A 21,560-nucleotide genomic window follows, 5' to 3' on the forward strand; every position below is an offset into this window, starting at 1 on the left:
ATTCTTTTACCCACTTTTTTTCATCTCTATGCTCTAGCTTATATTGCTACTTCTTGATTTTTCTATAGCAACGATTTTTAATGGTGTGCTGCAAGAATTCTGAAAACATGCAATACCTGACCTTTTTCCCCTTAGACCCGTGGTCGGCAAACCGCGACTCTTTGGCCCCTTGACTGTGGCTCTTCCATAAAATACCACGTGCAGGTGCACACATATAGTGCGATTGAAACTTCTTGGCCCATGCGCAGAAGTCGGTATTTTGTGGAAGAGCTGGTATTTTGTGGAAGAGCCACATTCAAGGGGCCAAAGAGCCGCATTGTGGCTCGTGAGCCGTGGTTTGCCGAGCCGCAGTTTGCTGAGCACTGCCTTAGACTGTCAAATAAAAAAAGTGACAATCAACACAACAAGAGCCATCCAGTGTAAATACCCTATCTTGATTCATAAATATGTAGGTCATATACAGAGATGCATCTTCTTGGATAATAAAGTTGCATAATAAGGTTGTATCTGATCGGTTAATTCTTGGCACCAGAAATCCTTATGTACAAATATAGGCACCTGGTTTTTTAAAAAGTCACTTTGGAGCAAAAAGGGTAGGTAATTACTATTATTGTTCTTTTTTTGGTAAATCAAAAAACAATTACACCTTTTTTTTGGGTGTGAGATTGGCAAAAGATATATTTTTGGGTGTGCCACAGAATTTTAGTAATTAGTTTATGTGTGCGATGAGATGAAAACGGTTGAAATCACTGTTCTAGAATATTATACACTACTTTTCCACTATGGAGGATGAGGATTTAGCTCTAATGACCACTACCACCTGCCCCCTTCCCTCTGCATTCAAACAAACAGTTCCCACATCCCATCTTCTCAAATGAATTTCACCATGGTTTTGATTAGATTAATAGTCAACAGGCTTACATTATAATGTCTATGTACATAATAGTCGTAACTCACTTAAAAGGTTTCTCATAACCTTTATTTCTTTTCCTGTAGCTTCTTTGTTTTTCTTTGGGGTTACCAATTGTTCTATGCTTTACTGGCTTGTTTTTTTCTAAAGTTATCACTAATTTAAACCCAATCTCACCACTAGTTGTATAAATTACTCAATTTGTTCAAATAAATTCATTATTCTTACAATTTCATTGTTTTGGAGAAAACTTTCTGGAACCTTCTAACTTTCTGCAATGTGGGTTGGCTGCTGCTCACTGGACCTGCTAAGTAGCTGTGTGGTACATAGTTTTGGGATCTCCCTGCATTCTCATTCTGGGGAATATTGTTGTCTTGCTCTGAAAAATCTATTTCCTTGTTCTCAGGTATTCCTCATCCTCAGCGTACGCCCTCATTTTTGTAGAGCATGTCCTCCAGTGGAGTCTGAGGTGCATGGGAATAAATTTTTTGAATCTTGAATGTCTGAAAGTGGCTTTATCCTACCCTCACATTTAATTAATTTGGCTCAGTATAGAAACTCGGTTGGAAGTAATGAAGGCATTCCTCCATTGTCTTGTTTCTGTGTTGCCAAGATAAGTTTGTAGCTATGCTAATTCTTGATCCTTTGTTGGAAATCTTTCTTTTAACCCAATTCTTCAAGTTTGTAGGATATCTCTTTGTTCCCAGAGTGCTGAACCTTTTCAGTGATGTATTAGTGTGTGAGTTTCTATTTACTTGTGTGGGACATTCCATGGACCTTTACAATCTGAAAACTCAGGTCTTTCTTTCACTAGTGGAAAACTTTATTGAATTGTATTTTTGACTATTTCTTTCATTTTGTCTGTTCTCTCTGTCTGGAACTTGTGTTTTTTAGATTTTGAACCTCTGGGGTTGGTTCTCTAGTTTTCTTATATTTTTCTTTCTGACCTCCCATTTCTGCCCGTATTCTATTTTCTTGAGAAATTTCCTCAATTTTATCTTCCAATTCTTCTATTGAGTTTTACATTGTTGATATTGTAGATTCTAATAGTGGTTGTTTTCTGAATATTTTTTTGAGGCATTCTACTCCTACATAGACTTGCTTCCTCCCAGTTGCTTTCTTTCTTTAATAGCATTTTATTATTTTGATGTCAAAATCATTTTTACCTAAAGAGCCACTCAGAAAATGAACTTCAAAAAAATGATATTTAAAAGTGCTAATATCATTATTTTGCTATTTTCTAATCACAGGTAAATAACATACCCAGAGTTCAACTTGAGTTATTTTTGCTTAATTACTGTGTACCAGGTACTCACATGAAAACATCAGGACATACATACAAATGATACCTTTTTTTTTTTTTTTGTCTGTCTTTCATTCTCAGATGCTCTCCTCAAGTACCTGGTGATCCTCGACTGTGCTGCTCATATAAAACAGTATAAACTAAAAGTCAAGAGCAAGGTCTGTTTGGATGGGACTGTGATGGGTAGGTTCACTGTAAGCAAGCTGGCTATTTCCCTGAAGAACCACTGAGGTCAGAAAGTCTGCATGTTTTTTCATTTGTGACTTCTGCTTAGAGAAAACTCTTCCTGCCTGGAGGGATATACATACTGGAATTTAGGGAGCAGGTGGGGTGAGGCCAAATTCTGAAGCTAAATATATTCATCACTAGAGGCCCGATGCATGAAATTTGTGCAAAAGTAGGCCCTTCCTTCCCACGGCTGCCGGCATCAGCTTCCCTCTGGCACCCAGGACCCAGGCTTCCCTGCAGCCCCAGCTAATTGGCATATTATGCTTTTATTATTATAGATTCCTTTTCCAGTAGGGTAGTGCTGTACTTGAACATGCCTGATCTCACTCAGTCCAGATAATTAAATTTCTAGTCTTCTGCCAGCATGGGGAAGGGAATCCAACTGCTTTCTGAAGAGAGAGACCTCTGACTGATTCTCATGTCTATAGTTCCACCTTTACCCCATTTCCAGTTCCCGAGCTTCCAGAAGATGAAATCTAAATCACATTGCTTCTTGATTTTTACCTACTGCTGACTTGGTGTTCAGCTTTCTTAGGTGGCTAAGTTAGTTAGCACTTAACATCTGCTTTCCAAGGAACAAAAAATGTTGTTGTTGTCTTTTCTCCTGGTTTCTTATTCCTTGAGGGTTTATTTTTAACTATTCTAACTGTCCCTGGAGTGGAATCTAAGAGGGAGCAGAGCTAACTGCCTGCACTAAAGCTGCCATCTTTAAATGAACGTTCCATTCTGCTCTTCCACAAATTAAGGAATCACAGTTTCTACGCATGGAAAGGGACCCCAAGAGAGTGTGTAGTGAGCCCTTCCCTTCAGAGAGCACTGCATGTTGTTTAACTTGCAGATGAGAGGGTTGAAGCACCATAAAGCTATCTTGCCCAAGATCACACACAGTCAGACAGATACCACGTCATTATCTATTCTGTGTACCGTAAATAATTATACCTCAGAAGTTTTACAATTTTTTTTTTCTAATTTAGGACTATTTCAGCAACAGCTACTAGTAGATTCTTTTCTGTAATACCTTAAATTTGCATCCTCTTCCAGTCGGCAGATAAATTCTTCATAGCAGAATATTCTGTTAAATGAGCTATAAAATGTGGCTAAATGTTTTATTTCTTGTGATTTGGCTTAACATTTTCAGACACAGCTAGGTTATGTGTTTTTTAAGTAGTTGATATGCTTTAGACATGTTCTTTTGAGTAATGTATACAAAGGTTCTTAGAGAGCAACTATCAATAGACCACAATTGAAATGTAATCTGTATAACTTTTAAAAACAAGTGGTAAAATAATTTTGAATTTTCAGGAAATGCTTGAAACTGAAAAAAACAAACAACAAAACAGCTTGGTTTGTTTTGGTGTCTTAATCTATTATTTGGTATAATGCTATTTGCTACATTTTAGAAGAAAAAAAAACCACACAGGCTTTGACAAAAAGTCATTTTGCAGGGGAAAAAGGACCTGAGACTTGGGATTTAACTTACTGTAAATTGATGCTACTTTCCTCCCTGCTCCAGTGTAGTATAAATTTTAAGAGCATTATAAGAAGCTCTAACAAATGCATCCCTCTAGAAGGAAATGAAAGATAAAAAGAAAACCACTGCTAAATACTTACAGACTCTTTTCTGCCCATTGTTTTGCTGTGTGAGCGGGAACGGGAGATGTTGCTGAAGAAGGAATCCTTTTTAGTAGCAGACAAAGGTGGGGAGCCAGTGAATTCTCTTCCTCCAGGCAAACTCTCAATGCTTGGAGATGAACTGATGTTTTTAGAACTTTGTCCTGTAAGAAATATAAAGTGGCAATAATGAAACACCACTCTTTCACTACGTGTCTAAACTTACTGCTTTTAATAAATGACCCATTGTGACACTTCTTTGTTTACACTGTCAACACAATGACACTATGGAGCATTAAAGGGCATGCATTTTTATGTACCAGATTAGCTGTCAATGTTTTTAAACAATGAAGTACACTATAGTTTTCTACATGTAATTTATATTACAACAGTCCAAGTGTTACACACATATAAAAAATCAAAAATCCAGTTTTTAGAAATCACAGATTTAAAAACAGGACTCTCAGTAATGGAATCATCCTTATTAATAGAAACTGGAAACTATTATACTGTACATTATATTAATATAAAAAATTTGAAATCCTTCAGTTTTCAAAAGGGTCTCTTCCCTTTTCATTAATTGCAGAACAGATTTATTGGCTACCCCGGCCTATGGTTGAAGCATCTAGAAATGGGGACAAAGTGCTAGCTCACATAACCTCTATCTAAATAGAGGTTAGCTCCCACAGACAGGGTTCAACCTGCAATGGATGATGTTGTTGCTGACCCTGGAAGGGCAGTAACTCTGAGGTTAGGAGAGGAGAGGGGGGAATAGGTCCCAGCACCTAGGACAGCAGTTCTCAACCTGTGGGTCGTGACCCCTTTGGCGGTCGAATGACCCTTTCACAGGGGTCGCCTAAGACCATCCTGCATATCAGATATTTACATTACGATTCATAACAGTAGCAACATTACAGTTATGAAGTAGCAACGAAAATAATTTTATGGTTGGGTCAAAAGGGCCAGAAGGTTGAGAACCACTGACCTAGGAGATCTCGAGGGCATAGAGTCCTAGAATGTCGGAATTGAAAAAGACCTCTGGGCCCTAGCTGGTTTGGCTCAGTGGATAGAGCACCAGCCTGTGGACCAAAGGGTCCTGGGTTCGATTCCGGTCAAGGGCACATACACCTTGGTTGCAGGCTCCTCCTGGATCTGGGCACTGGTCAGGGCTCATGCTGGAGGCAACCAATCGATGTGTTTCTCTCACATTAATGTTTCTCTCCGTCTTTCCCTCTCTCTTCCACTCTCCCTAAAAATCAATGGAAAAATATCCTCGCGTGAGGATTAACAACAACAAAAAATAATAATAAAAATAAAAAAATAAACCTCCAGAACCATCTATTAATTTATTTTTTTCTTTTTAAAATTATATCATTAATAAGTAAATATAGTCTCACTGTAAATAGATTAAATGTGAAAATTGCCTTTATAAAAAAAATCAGCTTTACTGAGATATAATTCATATACCATAAAATTCACCCTTTTGAAATGTATAATTCAGTGGTTCGATGAGTCCCATTTACCTATTTTTTCTTTAGTTGCTTATGCTGTTGGTATCATGTCTAAGAAGCCACTGCCTAATCCAAGGTCACAAAGATTTACTCCTATGCTTTCTTTTAAGAGTGTTATAGTTTTAGTTCTTGTACTTAAGGCTATTGTCCATTTTGAGTGACTTTTTGTATGTAGCATAAGGAAGTAGTTCAACTTTATCCTTTTGCATGTGGATATCCAGTTTTCCCAATACTATTTGTAGAAAAGATATTCTTTCCACATTGAATGGTCTTGGCACCCTTGTTTAAAATTAATTTACAGGTTTATTTCTATGCTCTCAACTCTATTCAATTTACACACGGCTATTTTTACGTCCTTGTCATTAGCATTTGATTACTGTAGCTATAGTAAGCTTTGAAATCAGACTGGGAGTTCTCCTTCAACATTGCTTTGGATATTAGAAGTGGGCTGCATTTCCACTTGAGTTTTAAGATTAGTTTGTTAATTTCTCCCAAAATGATAACTGAGATTCTGATAGGGATTGTTATGAATATGTAGATCAATTTGGGTAGTATTGCCATCTTAACAATATAAGATATAAGCAAAATACACTTATACTGTCTTTTATATTTACCTGTTTTTATCATTGCTCTTTTTCTTTGTATAGATTTAAGTTAACTTCTAGTGTCCTTTCATTTCAGCCTGAATGACTCCCTTTACTGTGTCTTGTAGGACAGATTTGCTAGCAATTAATTGTTTTTATCTGTGACTGCCTTAATTTTCCTTCCTTTCTGAAGGATAGTTTTACAATTCTGCATTAGCCTTCATTCCTGCTGATGCAGAGCCTCCGGTTCACCCAGAGCTGAGAGACTGAGCCATTCTCAATTCTTTCCTGCCTGTGTGTGGCCTTCTAGAATACCAGGAATATATTGGAGATTTTCAAAGACCCTGATGGGTCTTTGATTTTTACTTCTAAGTTTTTTGCTAGCCTCTGGTTTTCCCGTTAAGTTTTTGGTTAGCATCTTGTTTGCTCTACTTCTGCCTTGGGCAGCTGTGATATTAAGCCATTTCCACTGATGATTTTTGATAGATGCCCTATGGACAGGGTTTCTCCCTTAGTGAGTTCTGAATAAGGTCAAATAAAGACAAGCCCTATGAATGAGGCCTTTCCGGAAGTTGCTGGACAAGTCAAATAGCTACCATTTACTGGGGATGGGACTTTTAGGGTGCTCCAAGTCCATTCTTTCTCCTCCAGTGGTTGCAAGGCTGATGGTTATCAAAGACTATGGCAGACATGGTGAGGGATGGGCAGGAATAAGGCAAGTGGAAAAGCTACAAAGCATGCTGTTCTTACTGAGATCCAGCCCTTTTTTCTTGAATAGATGCTTTTCAAATTACGTTATTACAATTCTTTGATTAATTTCCAGAGTTCAGATAAAGCTTTGACATTTCTGATCTTGTTGCTGTTATGGAGGAACATTTTCAGAGGTCCTGTCATTCCAAAAACACTTCCCTCTCTGACTTGCTTTTTGGACTGAACTTAGTCTTTGAAATTTGTGTTCCTCTTATATACAAATCTGCCTTACTCTTTTTAATGGCTGTGAAGAAGAAACAATTATAGCTTTCCTAAATAGACATTTAAGATTTTTCTTTCTTTTGTTTTTTTTGCCTGTACAAACTAAATGACAATTAAAACTCGAAAGAGATATGTTTTTAGGTACAAACTGTTGTCTATTTCTATTAGGTAAAGTTACATAAATGGGACTGCTATGTCTAATTGTATGTGCATTTTAAATTTACATTAATAATTCCAAATTGATTTCTCCTAGGATTTTAACCTACATATATATGTATATTTATACACATGTGTAAATGTAACATGATATATATTTATCTATTCATCTAATTTTTAAAAAAATATATATTTTATTCATTTTTTTTACAGAGAGGAAGGGAGAGGAATAGAGAGTTAGAAACACGATGAGAGAGAAACATCGATCAGTTGCCTCCTGCACACCCCCCCACTGGGGATGTGCCCACAACCAAGGCACATGCCCTTGACTGGAATCGAACCTGGGACCCTTCAGTCCACAGGCTGATACTCTATCCACTGAGCCAAACCAGTTACGGCTATTCATCTAATTTTTTATTTGATTAATTGATGGAAGCAGAATTTCATTATGTTAGTTTGAAGTTTCCTGATAACTAGTGAGGTTGAATATCTTTCAACTTATTCATACCAGTCATCTGAAGGTCCTGTGTGAATCATCTCTGCTCATTTTATTTTAAAAAGCTGATTTAGGGGAGTTCCTCCTAAATTCTGGAACTCAACCATTTGTATATAAGTGTGTGTCTATATTTTCCTCTATGGTTTTTGTTTTTATGGTCCTGCTTAGGAAGGCATTTCTTACTCCAAGATGATGTAGTGGGAAAAAATTTAAGTATTTATTATAAACCTAGGTTTTTCTTTTTCCCTTTATAAATATTTTCTCATCGCTCCTTGGAACTCTACTTGTTAAGTAGCTTTTATTGCCTTGGGGTTGTGGAAGATATAGCTAAAACAAAAGGAATGTTTGCTTAGTTCTGAGTTCCAAATTGCTTTTAAAAGTCCATAGGAAAAAAGATAAATCTAAGAAGCCAAAGCATTTTGATTTGCAAGAACATGGCTTTTTCACAAAATAAAATGAAAAAATGTTTAGCTTTTTCTAAAATTATACAACTGAATTTATCTGTACCTTCAAAATTTGAATCATCTAGCTATAAAATTATCTGGTGCCAGTGACATTTTAATGGCATCACAATGATGGCTTTTTGGATTTTTTTCTAAGTTCATTCCACTATTAAGGTTTTCTGCTTCTGCTTGGGTCAATTTTGATCATTCGTATCGTCCCCCTAAAAACCATATATGAGGTAGGCAGAATAATGCCTAGACCAAGCATGTTAAACTCATGGCTGGCAGGCCCCATGCCTTGTTTACATGTGGCCTGCTGGCTGCGAGTTTGACATGGTTGGCCTAGACCAGCCGTGGGCAAACTACGGCCCGCGGGCCGGATTCGGCCCGTCCGGCTTTCTATCTGGCCTGCGGAGCCGAAAGAGCGGAGGGTCCTCTTGCTCTCCCCTCCGCTCCTTCACCAGCAGCAGTGTTAACATGGCAACGTTGGGAAACACAGCCGCAGCTCCTTCTTCTGAGTCCAGTTTAAGAACCCATTGTGGCCCTCGAGTCAAAAAGTTTGCCCACCCCTGGCCTAGACCCTTAATCGGCAGAGCTTGTGAGTATGCTACCCTATATGGCAAAAGGACTCTGCAAAAAAAAAAAAAAAGTGTGTTAAGGTTAAGAACCTTGAGATTGGAAGAACACCCCAGGTTATTATGGTGGGCCAATGTAAACACAGAGGTCCTTCAAGTGGAACAGAGATGTGACTAAAGATTATAAAGGAGATGGTTGAACATGAGAGGAACTGGCTTTGCTGGCTGTGAGGACTGAGAAAGGAGCCAGGGGTCAATGTGGCATCCTCTAGAAGAGGAGAATGGCAGCCAGCTGACAGCCAGCTAAGAAATGGGGACATTGGTTCTATAGTCTCAAGGAACTGAATTCTGCTAATAGCGCAAATGATTCTCTCCTAGAACCTCCTGACATGTTGGTTTCAGCTTGGTGAGATCTGTGCTAGACTTCTGACGCACAGAATCCTATATAACAAAAGGGTAATATGCAAATTGACCCTAACAGCAGAACAACTGGGAATGACTGGTCACTATGACACACACTGACCACCAGGGGGCAGACGCTCAATGCAGGAGCTGCCCCCTGGTGGTCAGTGCACTCTCACAGGGGGAGCTCTGCTCAGCCACAAGCCAGGCTGACGCCTGCCAGCACAGCGGTGGTGGCAGGAGCCTCTCCCACCTCCTCAGCAGCGCTAAGGATGTCCGACTGCAGCTTAGGCCTGCTCCCTGCTGGCACGTGGATATCCCCCGAGGGCCCCCGGGCTGCCAGAGGGATGTCTGACGATATTCTCAGCTACCTGTAGCCCATCAACTGCACAGGGGCTCTGAAGCTCTAGAAACCTTTTAATGTCTTTAACTGACAGGGACAACATGAATAATTTCTTTTGCTGTGCTCAAACTAAGGCCTGTTCTTAGAGGCACACTCTTAAGTACATTGCTGCGGTGCCTTGCCCAGGGCCCCTTCAGGACTGAGGCACGTATCCCGGCTGATGGGAGAGGATGGCTCTCAGGAGTCCCGTTCTGGGAGGTCCCTGAGCTGTGGAGAGCTGCTTGCCCAAGGTCCTGTCCCTCCCTGGGGATTAGCTCCAGTCAGTCACTAGTTGGGCTGATAGAGGGTACAGGCTACCCTCTTGCCTCAAGGCAGACACCTCTGAAGGGCCATCCCAGGCCCAGGGGTTCCAGCAGCAACAGTAAGGCAGGTCAGCTCACCCCTCAGCTCAACCCCTCTCACTCCCCAGGTGCTGAGCTTGAGGGCACGCCCCCAAAAGCCTTCACTCGCTTTCATTTATCAGAAATTCGGACCCAAAGCAATTCTTTAAAAGTTATTTTATATTGCAAGGCATTCTTAAATATATTAACTACAGACCACTTCTCAAGCTGCATCAGGCATGCACATAATCTTTCATTCATAACCAAACAGCAGGGCATGAGCTTATGAAGTGCCCATAGAAACTCTGTCCAGCCCTGAGGAGGGGGACAAGACAAGCTCTTAAAAAGCTCCCAAAATAACAGTACAAGGGAAATAGACTTGTACATTCACTAACCTAAAATCCCAGGTGATCAAAGCAAACAGGAGCCTAAACAACAGTACCCTGGGAGCACTAAGGAGGCCGTATCTAATACTGCCTCAGGCAATCAGAGGTGTAAGGGAAACCTTATTACTTGGAGAGTGGTGGTGAGTGGGGTGGCTCAGGGAGGGTCACTTCTGGCAGAGGACACAGTATTACCAAGGCCGTTGGACTCCTGGGGACATCTAGCTCCGTCAGTCTGATGAAATTCTTCGGAGCTTCCTGACATCCCTATGTAACTGAGGATGACACCAAAACCAATGTGTGATAGGATAAAGCCCCAAAGCACAGTGTTTAGGAGGCTAGGAAATCTGGGGGTCGTTGGTGGGAGGCGTAGCTCAGAAGAGCAGAAAGCCCAGGGCTGCAGCCACAGAAAGGGGATTGCTGCAACTTCATGCAGTGACCCAGGAGAAAGGGAGGCAGCTGGCCCATCTGGTCACATTCTGTTGCCTCAGATTCGGGTGACAGAGAGCAAGAGGGCTGATGTTGGCTCATTAAAAACATGCACGTTGGTGCCACCAGAGAGCAAAAGGAAGCAGGCTGTACCTGAAGGCCCAGAGAAAGCTGCTCTAGCTGAACACAGTGGTCAAGCACTGTCAGATCCAGAGCTTGCCTGCAAACATGGGCTGTAGGACATCGAAAGTTATTCTTAAGTAAATGTAGAGGTGCTCAGCTGGCTCCTTCATCATTTGATTCTGAAAACTAAAAGGTATTTGAGGAAAACACATAATGGCTCTGGAGGCATCACTATGGGACAGTGCGGTGGTCACTTCTTATACCCCTGAAGCAGCTATTCTTTTCTCTCGTTACAGGTAAGAGGTCAGTGACCTCCCTAGGTCAGCCAGCAAGGCAGTATTCGAGGCAGGACTCAAACCCAGGCCTCACCCCAGAGCCATGCTGGCCAAGCAGCACTCCCTGCTCCGCTAGCAAGGGCTGTGTCAGGTAGGCTATAGTAAGCATGACCTGAAGTTAAAGAAAAACAGAATGAGGTATTTTAAAAGTAAGGGCAAATGCTGATCTTATTCTCAGTCCAAAAACAACTCATTTATTCAACGTCTTTTGGAGTGTTCTATAAAAATGCATTTTCTCGCTAACTGATGCTTGTGTTTCACATTACGTATTTCTCTGCCTTCTTCGGGTGATTATACAGGACACAGTGGACCTGTCTGCTGCTTCAGGGCTCTCATTTCTCAGTAACACCAGAGTGACCAATATAGGGTCACGCACACGGATAACTTTTAGGTTTTCAGTCTCTCCCCTCATGCTTGCGAGCAGAAGGGGTCCCTGTGGTCAGTCCTATGTCCAACTCTAGTTGACTTGACCTCCTTTTTCTTTATCTCCCAGTCTGCTGCCTGTCACCTGCACTGGAACATTTCTGTTAGTGCTTTATTCCTGAAGGTCCAGAGAGGAAGTCACCTCCAGACACATGAGCTATTACCACGTTTATGCGACTCCCACTTTACTCCTCAGTTTAAAATCTATTGAAACTTAACAATGATTACCCTTAGGGAAATAGGCTGGCAGAAAAAAAGACATTTGAGACAGTATGAATGATAGTTTTAGTTCTATGAAATAAAAAAACTTTTCTACTCTTAAAATAGGAGATTCAAGGGGAATAGAATGGGTTTGGCACATTTTGATTAAGTTCTCTATCTTCTAATATTACTAATCCTGTTAAGCATAGATTGTTAGAAAGTTTTTTGTTGCCACCACTAACTATTTTGGGTTTACTTCTCCTTCCCGCTGCGTTCTGACCCTCTGCAGGAAGTGTGCTGAAGAAAACAGAGTGACTTCTTCAAACCAGGGTAGGTATGGTCACACTGTCTCATCATCACCATCACAGACTGAAAGCTGTTTATTTGCACCTCATGTCACATAAAGGGGCTGGAACCTCCCCTGGTGGACAGGAGCCGCCCCTAGCAGACTGATAGACTCTCTGAGAGGGCGTGGCAGGCAGGGGGAATTTTGAATAGGGTCTCCAGAAAAACAGGCCTGTCTGGACCATTTAAAACATAGGCTGATGCCCAGTCCACCTGGCAAAGCTGTAGGGAAAGCAAGGGATCGATGAAAACAGAGGTTGGCACATGGTAGGCACTGAATAAATACTTGTGGAGTAAATGGATGACATGATTCTACTTATATAACATCAGTTATTTGAATAAAATGATATAACCTCCCTCTTCAAGATTCTATTACAAAGGCAACATGGTTCAGGGGGCTCTGGTCTGAGGGTACAGGGAATGAGCAGTAGCAGCATAGAGCAGAAGTCACAATGAGCAAGACAGCCTCCGGTCTCTCTCCACACAGCCAAATGAACTACGATAACAAAACACTTGTTAAAGAGTTGTCTAGAGGGCTCAGATTTTAATTTTAGGAAACAGATTTAAGCCTTATGAATTCTCATCATATCGGATAATCACATCAATATTTACTTAAGTGCAATAATTGACAAGGCTAAAGACAAATCATTTGGAGATTATCTGCCTTTTCTATTTCCATTTTACTGCATCTGTTTATATCACATAACAGACACCATGAAGAGTAAACAGCAGCTCCTCATGGAATCCCCAGGCTGACCAAACCCTTAAAGGTCAGATGGTTCAATTACCAGAACACAGCCGAAACTATACCTGTGAAATCCAGAACTATATATAGAAGCGAGGTCACATCCCTCTAGCACAACAGTTTTATTTCTTACTATCTTAAGCCACACACCACTCATTTCCTAATCACAGTATATTTTTTCTGTTAATTTATCAAAAATCATAGATATTATGAAGACATATCATTATTAGAATAGTATTTTAATACTACGAGCATGACTAAATTATGTGTATATTTTAAATTAAGGAAAACATTATATGAATTTTAATTCTGAATTTGAATCTTCTATTCAGTTTGAATAGTAGGCTTCCACTTGGTACAGAATTCCTCTCTGTAGGATATTTTACCTAAAATATTACATAATAAAAGATTAATGCAACAACTTTAAATATTTATGTTTTTAAATTCCACAGGAGTTGCTGAATATGAATTACTATTATTTTTTTTAAGTCTTAAATAAACCTTTTTCTAGATTAAGAACAAGCAATTATGATGTTAAAATGTTATTTTGTATTTTAAATCATTGCTAGTTATGTGTGGAGATTTGTCATACCAAACTTTCTGTTAATATGATTCATAATACAAAGCCTGTACTTAAAAACTTATTTCAAAATCAAGTGATGATTCTTTTAGGTAAAATATAACAAGTACTCTGGCTGATACATACAATAATATGCATACAAAGAGCACATAAATAATCTAATCTGAGAACTAATTTGTCAGTTACTGTCACAGAGCACCTATGCAACAAAAAGGACACCTTGGTGTGAGCTGCTCAATAAAACAGAGTGTTAAAATCACCACAAGATATAGAGTGCCCATATTTTGCAAGGAAAGAGGCTGGTGCAAACTTAGAAAACCCACAGCACAGCTGGGTTTGGCATCACCAAGTTGACATGAGAAGGGACTTTTGTTTTAAACAACAGTGCCACTCAGTGGCTGAATAATGGTAGTGATCTAATAAACAGTATGAATTGGAGGGTGGGCAGACAGAACAATGGAATTTTGGAATAGGCAATGATAATACTGCAGGCAAAAAGGTATACTACGTTGCCACGGTAACTGTACCTTGGAGGTCAGTTAGAGTCTGGACAGGAACAGAAACCTGAGCATTGCTTCCTGTAACTACATCACCTAGATTTCATAAGAAAAAATAATTAGATTTCATAAAAGCAAAAAAATAACTTTTTTTCATACTTAATGTTGTAATACATTTATCAATCAAATTACTAAAAGTAAAATAAAACAGAAAATACAGTACAATATTATGAAAATAAACATAAAATATTTTTAAAAGGGCCTATTTTTTTTTAAAGTATTACCTAAAAAGCATTTGGGCATGTTTTTCTTAAAGAAAACAAAGAAATAAATTTCCACTAGTCCAAAGTATAAAACAAGTTCCTATCATTTGAAAGTATAGGAAACTCTAGCAATCAAAAGATTTTGCTGAACAGACTTCATTATGCTATAAATATTAGTGTGATTTTATATTTTCTTTCAAAAGTTTTTATCCAAAAAATTACATGCATTTACTAAGTAACGTTTCTTTTGAAACTGATTCCCCTCTGTAACAGACAAAATTTATTTTTAGCTAAACTTGAAACCAGTTTCTTCAGTCACCAGATCAAGACTTAAACAAGTTCTAATTTCATAGTAAGTATTGACAAGATTTCAAAAGTTCCCACATGTACTTAGAAATGTCAACATGTAAAAATAAATCTGTGAACGGCATACCCTTTAAACTTGATATATTTATTATAGGCAAGATTTCATTTACAAATTGGACCTGTAGTAAATGCTTAAAATAAAGAGGTGTTCAAATTTGAAAAACAGACAAAGGGAATGGGGGAAAGGAGTGCATTTTAAGAACACAGGAAGGAAAGGAAAAGGAGCGCCACGGGACATTCTGTGAAGAGCTGAGGTACACAATTTAGAAGAGAGATTTTTTGCTTCTTTGATTTCCTTCCTGGGTGACAAAGTTCAACATTAAGCAGTCACTGTCAACAGCATTTGAGGGCCTATGTTATTTTGAGCTTAACAAGGTCAAAAAACAAGCCTTCTTAAAAGGCACCATATTTTGTGTGTGTGATAATGTATGATTAATAGACTTGCTTCCCCTGTAGTTTTTATACAATAGTAAAAATCTATTTTTGAATTAAATAACATACTCTCGGTGCCTTGACCACTTGCTACAATTATGATTTACAGCATGGCCAGCTCAGATGGAGATTACTGGGCTGTAATTATATCATCACTATCAATTAACAGTACATACATTTATATTCTCCTATAACTACAATACAATCTATAGATAAGTACATACTCCAAACAAGTGATAAACAGTTTTGAGCAGAACTTTCAGGTCCTGAATTTTCATAGTATAGTTAACTCTCTATTCATGGATAAATGGCATGCTTCTTTTCTATAGTTTTGAAGGAGATTTTCAATTTTATGCTTCCTATCCATTTTATTCTGCTGCATCTGGATCACTTATCTATAATAATAAAAGGGTAATATGCTAATTAGACCGAACGTCCTTCCAGATGACGTTCCAGACAAAGCCGGGGCTGTGAGGGAAGCCCAGGTTCCCGGGTGCCAGAGAGAACCTGGTGCCGGCAGCTGGGGGAAGGAAGGCCTACTTTTGCACGAATTTCATGCATTGGGCCTCTAGTTAGTATATTTAGACTAAAAACTAATTTTAATATTAAATATCAGCAGGAAAATTATGGATGAACATCTGTGCTCCCTTTTCCTTCTTTTAAGACCCCACCCCCAACACATATACAAATGACAGACTGCATTTCAAGCAGCATATACGTGAATTTTCTGTTTTCCATACTGCTTCCCTGTACAAGCACAAACTAACCTAGGAAAACCATAAGCATTTTCATCTTTATAAATAACCATTTTTCAAAACAACTTTCAAATTTTCCAGCAGAGGACACTAAAAAGACTGATACATTATCTTTCCTCAAAGGCACAGCGTAGATGGCGCTGTTCTGAGGGAGTTAGAAGTCATATTCAACGCAAGCCTCCTGACAGGCTACATACTGTGCTCACTCTACCACCCAAACCTGTGACCCACCTGTGGACTGCTCGGTGCCGCAGCTCAGCAGGACACCTGTGGAAAATGCCAGCGTAAAGAACCTATGTTGGAGAAGTGTTTCCACCATCGTGTTAACAAGTAATCTTTCACCAAAGGAACCATAGATTTTTGGAGCTGCAAGACCCCAGGGATTAGTCCAAACCTCTGACTTCAGGGTTGGAAACAGAGGGTCAGAGAGCTCCAGGGTTCTGCTTACAGTTCATTGGTGAGTGAATGAAGAGCATCACCCACACTAGGTTCTACTTGTATAAATTGTTCTCTTTGCCCTTTCCTGTTTTACTTAAGTCTTTGTGCAGGGAGGGGCATTAGCAGGAATATGTATCTCTAATATGAAGGTAGACTAGCTTTTTGTAGTTTCACAGGAGAAGAAATAAAAAGACGGAAGAGTTGCCAAACAAGGCCACTTTCTTCCTTCCAGCACGGGGATCAGTTACGAAGTGCCTCAGTAGTGATACGCATGTTCCAAACACTTTGCTTAAGTGCTCTGTTGTCTTCTTCTAACTGGGGACTTAGTTTTCATCAATTGTTCCATCCTCATGCACTTCCTTTCTCACTTACTGTGATATTAATACTTGACATTTCCTAAGAGACACAACTTTATATTTCTATAGTCATTTGGCTTGGTTCCTCAGAAAATTTAAGCTACAGCATTAAGAGATTCTCTGACTCATTTGCCTGCCATCAGTTAGAATTACTACTGACTACAGCTTGTTATCAAAGCAATATTGAAATCATATTTGTTTAGAACAATAAAAAAGTACAATTAAGAAATATATAAAATAACATTCATTTCCATTCTGTAAGTGGGCATGTCTCCTGGCATTAAAATACGTTTACAACATGTTAATGATTTGAAGTCTCTTTTTCTTTAAATCATATATGATAGCTCTACATTAAAAAGAGAAGAATGCAATTTTAAATGACATAGTCTTATATAGGTAAACAATACTCTTATAGAAATTTAAATAAGAATATATAAAGTTTAATACTTCATATAGGCAACGATAATATGATATAATGGAAAAACACACACTCATTATTGAATAATACTCATTACTTTATAACATTGGGGAATAAAGCCTATTTAACTTAAGTTCATCATTTTAAATGCCAGTAACTTAAAATTTTTCATAATTTTGAATGCAGAATTCTCAAACAGAGTATATAGAACATGGCTTAATGTCTTCACATTGACTCAGTATTACTATTGTTACTGTTAACACCAGTTATGGAACATGGCTATTCCACAGGGATCCCTGTAAGACGTGAATGAGGCATGTGTCAGTATATTTGCCTTGAAACAAAATGGCTACAGATCTGATGCTCCGTGAGGTCTTAGAATTGACTTTTTTAAAAAAATATTTTCTGCCATCATGTTATTTCTTTTTTCTACAGTACAGATAGCAGAGTGCCCCCATTAAAAAATAAACTCAGTTCTTTCTAATTGATTTTGAATAGGGGCAGCAAATACATAGGTCTCTGAAAATAAGTAGAAAGTAAAAGTGTAAAGATTCTGAGCAAGAACCTGAAGGGCTCTCTTAGGAATAAAATGCATGCGGGAGATGAAGGCCCAGAAACAGAAATGAGCTCCCCTGAGTGCCGGGGTCCTGCCCCAGCAGGTCCAGGGGTCCCCAAAGGCGTGGACGGAGTCGGCGAAGAAGGAATGACATGGAGAGGGCGTTCAGATGATCATCATAGCAAGGTTCTCTAGCCACGTTCTGGTCAGGATCTCCAGTGAGGTTCTGGTTAGGATCTCCAGCCAGGATATGTGTCCATGTTCTCTTGCTAGGTTCTCCAGGTCCTCCAGCCAGGTTCTGTCCAGGTTCTCCAGCCAGGTTCAGTCACCAGGTTCTAGTCAGGTTCTCTTGCCAGTTTCTGTAGTCAGGTTCAGTCCAGGATCTTTTGCCATGTTCTCTCACTAGGTTCTGTCTCTAGGTTCTGAGGCCAGTTTCTGTCCAGGATCTTTTGCCATGTTCTCTCCAGTGAAGTTCTTCTGTCTCTAGAGAACGTTCTGTGTAGGTTCTGTGCCTCCTGGTTCTGTCTCTCTTGGTTCTGTTCTCTTAGTTCTGTGTTCTAAGTTCTGTATTCTAAGTTCTGTGTCCTAAGTTCTGTGTTCTAAGTTCTGTGTTCTAAGTTCTGTCTCTTGCTGTCTAGTTACAACTGTATTTATACCAGTTGATTCAATCCTATCAATCTCTATTACAAAGGTTAGGGCGTTTCCTATCTCCATTCCAGGGAGTAAAGATTATGTAGCTTAAGCATGATTGTTCGTAGTTAAAGTGATTAATTACCCACCTGGCACTAGTTAAGAGGTTTTATTCCCTCCCTAACTTCAGGGGAAAATCCCTACCTGGGGAAACAACCTTTCTCAGAGACCTTGGTTAAAACACATAGTGCCAAGAAGGTGAGCAAACATATTAAGAACAGTATGCTATATATGCCAGGTCCCTTGAAACAGCAAGCATGGACCGGCTCCCGGCACCTGAGTCTCAGCAGCAAGAGTACCCCCAACAGCAGCACCACTAGCAGTGCCCTCACTCATCGAGTGAGAGTTGGATGGGAAGCCACCTACCAGAATTCCTCTGCTCTCACATTCTACTGTTCAAATTTTTGGTGCATGGACTCAGACACTTACTTTGGAGGCTTGATATATGTTTAGCTTTTTTCCCTTTACGGTTCTAGTCTGTTAACTCAGCGGTGAAACGCCAGAGTGGGAGCCTAAGGGCATGCTTCCTCCAACCCAACTGCCCAGGAGAGTGCTGGGACTAGCAAAGCCCATGGTGTCTGCAACTTCCTGCATTATCATCCAAGTGAGTGACACCACAGCCAAATGACTTCAAGTTCTGTGTTGTGACAGTTTGTGTAATACTCTAGGAGGCTCCACAGGATGCAAATGCAAGTATACCAGCCTATAAATGTCAAAAAATACCTTAACAAATTACCTCATAAGATGTTTGTAATTAAGAACAATATAGTATCTGATAATGTAATTTAAAAGGACCTAATACAATGAATTTATTAAAAATTAATAGAAGTTATTTTCTTACAAGCAGGCTATACTGCAAGTGCTTTCTTCAGATTTATTAGTACTTTTCCTTACCTTTGTTCAATTGCACTGGCATGCTTTCCGATTTCATCAGCCGCTGCTGCTGCTGCTGCTGCTGCTGCTGCAAATGATGCCGGGGGATCTCTGCCAGGGTTCTGGGGGGACCCACAGCAGTGGAGGTACTGCCACCACTGCCTCCGGAAACAGGGCCACTGGTACTGCCTGGGGCTGTTGCTGGGGAAATCAACTTCCTTCCAAAATTAATCAGGCTATTGGAGACCTTATTTATATTCAGGGGAGCACCTCTGGCATTGGTCCTGCAAAAAAAAAAAATAAGTGGAGATTTAAATCAGAGGACAACTATATTTCGTACTATTTCACATACTCTGTCGGTATAAAAACATATCTTAGCTACTTCGAAAATGGCCATTTACTAGATCAGCCACACCAAGTGAGAGGTAAAAACTTAAAAATGAGCACAGGATAATAAAACATAAGACTCTTAAAGATGTGGCTTACAGAAAATAGTCTTTATACTTTTTATTCATTCATTCAATAGGGCCTATTACGTGCCAATGCTGTGGTAGGTTCTGGGGATACAACTGTCCAAAACAGACATAGTTCCCCTCCTGGAGCTTCTAGTCTAGCAGGGAAGAAATATATTAATCAAATAATTGCATAAATAAGTGTGCGATTAAACCTATGATGAGGACTACAAAGGAGAGACACAGGGCTGGACGAGTCTTGGGCTACCCATAGAAGGGGCACCTTGAAATGAGGCTGGTAGCAGGTGTCCCACTAGCCCTCACATGTAGGTGGTAGGCCACATTTAATCTGATTTTGAAAAATAAATGTGTTGGAGGGTCAAGAAGTAAATTCACAGAAATTACATCAAGTTCATAGAAATTACAATAGATGCCCAGTTTATGAGAATTGCAATTCACCCTCAACACACCCGCCCCACTACCCTGCTACCCACCCAGCTTTCCATGATCCCTTCCCCACTTCTCTGCTTTTCTTGATAGCACTCTGCATCATCTGACATACTATATATTAGTATTTTACTTATTTGGTTATTATTTGTCCCCTTCCTCCAATCCCCACTAGAATGAAAGTTTCATGAACACAAGGATTTTTGTCTCTTTGCTGTATTGCCATTGTCCAGCACAAATAGGTATTTTGTAAATATTTGTTAAATGGCAGCTGCATCTCCTATAGTTTAGGTCTTCTTCTCTGTTGTGGTGGAAGAAGAGTCCTGCTCCTAGCCATGGCCAGCCTCTCCATCCGGGCTCTGGACCCCACCTCCTCTGTCCTTTCACGATCTTTACTCCTGTACCTCCCTCCCCTGCATCATCATTTCGCCTTCTCTACTGTATGATTCCATTAGCATACAACCGTGTGTGTGTGTGTGTGTGTGTGTGTGTACATCAACTTCTCCTTTGAACCCTCTCTCCTTTCTAGTTACCATCCCTCTCCCACCCCCACACAAGGTTTTTGTTTTTTGTTTTTTCCCCTCAAGAGAGTATCTTAATGTGCTACTGCTGCTTCTTCAGTCCCTGACTCACTAATGTCTGGTTGTGGCCTTGCCATTGCTTTGAATCCATGCCTCAAGGTCACCAATAACTCCTGTACTGCCAAGCCAAAGGTCCATTCTTATCTTACTGTACTTTCAGCAGCAATTCATCCCATAAGCACGCCCTATACTTCCTCTCTAGCTTCCAGGGTTGGCCAGGACCTGTGCTTTAACTGTCTGGCAGACAGAGGACACCAAGGAAACATTGTTGAATGGATGATTACTTCCCAAATGACTCATGGTCTTGAGGTATTTCAGAGCTAGTGTCTTCTTGAAGTAATGATTATAAATTATTGTAGTTGTAGGAGGTAGTCCCACTCCATGTCAACACCAAAGTTTGTACTTTTATTGCACAAATAATTAATAGAAGCTTATTTTCTCCCATTTTGCTCTTTCTTCACTAAAGTGGGAAACTGAAAATCAAGTTTTAGGGATTCGATAATTTGATTTTAGTTAATGAATTTTACTATCATTTCCTTCTCTCAGATCTACCTGGCAGCACTTACCTAGTAACTCTCCCACGCCTCACACGACACCTGTACCTGGGCATTACTACATGTAACTCTAGCCAGACGGACCCATAGTCCTCACATAAAAAGGAAAGGGAATGATGCTTCTTCCTCCCATAAACTCTTCTCCAGTGGTACTAGCTAATCTTATGGGCTAGGTGCTGGAGACTTAAACATTCCTTTGGAGATAGGACAAATCAAATTTAAAACCTGGATTTCAGCTTGATAAAAAACATTTATTCATTTATAACTTCATGAAATGGGGAAAATCATTTTCCAAAGGGTTCTTTTTGGATCATGTTTAATCTTTAAAGAACTGAGCTATTTAAAGTCCTTCCAAAAATTATTGAAAATAATGTTTTCTAACAGAGATAAGGATATATGGTGGT

The 21,560-nt window shown here is 39.6% G+C and overlaps 1 protein-coding gene across 7 annotated transcripts in view; it reads right to left on the reverse strand.

The window, feature by feature from the left end:
• The window catches only part of TBC1D5 (TBC1 domain family member 5), a 450,518-nt gene that overhangs the window by 37,261 nt on the left and 391,697 nt on the right, over nucleotides 1–21,560 (reverse strand). For 5 of the 7 annotated variants that reach the window (XM_036332709.1, XM_036332707.1, XM_036332714.1 and 2 more), the window contains 4 exons: nucleotides 19,144–19,406; nucleotides 16,023–16,058; nucleotides 14,006–14,071; nucleotides 4,053–4,216 (listed from right to left, as the gene is read on the reverse strand). In XM_036332709.1, the coding sequence (XP_036188602.1) occupies nucleotides 4,053–4,216; nucleotides 14,006–14,071; nucleotides 16,023–16,058; nucleotides 19,144–19,406 (529 nt within the window). The remainder of the gene's footprint in view (nucleotides 1–4,052; nucleotides 4,217–14,005; nucleotides 14,072–16,022; nucleotides 16,059–19,143; nucleotides 19,407–21,560) is intronic. The other 2 variants (XM_036332710.1, XM_036332712.1) reach the window with 2 other exon arrangements.

The sequence above is a fragment of the Myotis myotis genome, unplaced genomic scaffold (assembly GCF_014108235.1).
Source record: "Myotis myotis isolate mMyoMyo1 unplaced genomic scaffold, mMyoMyo1.p scaffold_m19_p_13, whole genome shotgun sequence".
Classification (NCBI taxonomy): Eukaryota; Metazoa; Chordata; class Mammalia; order Chiroptera; family Vespertilionidae; genus Myotis; species Myotis myotis.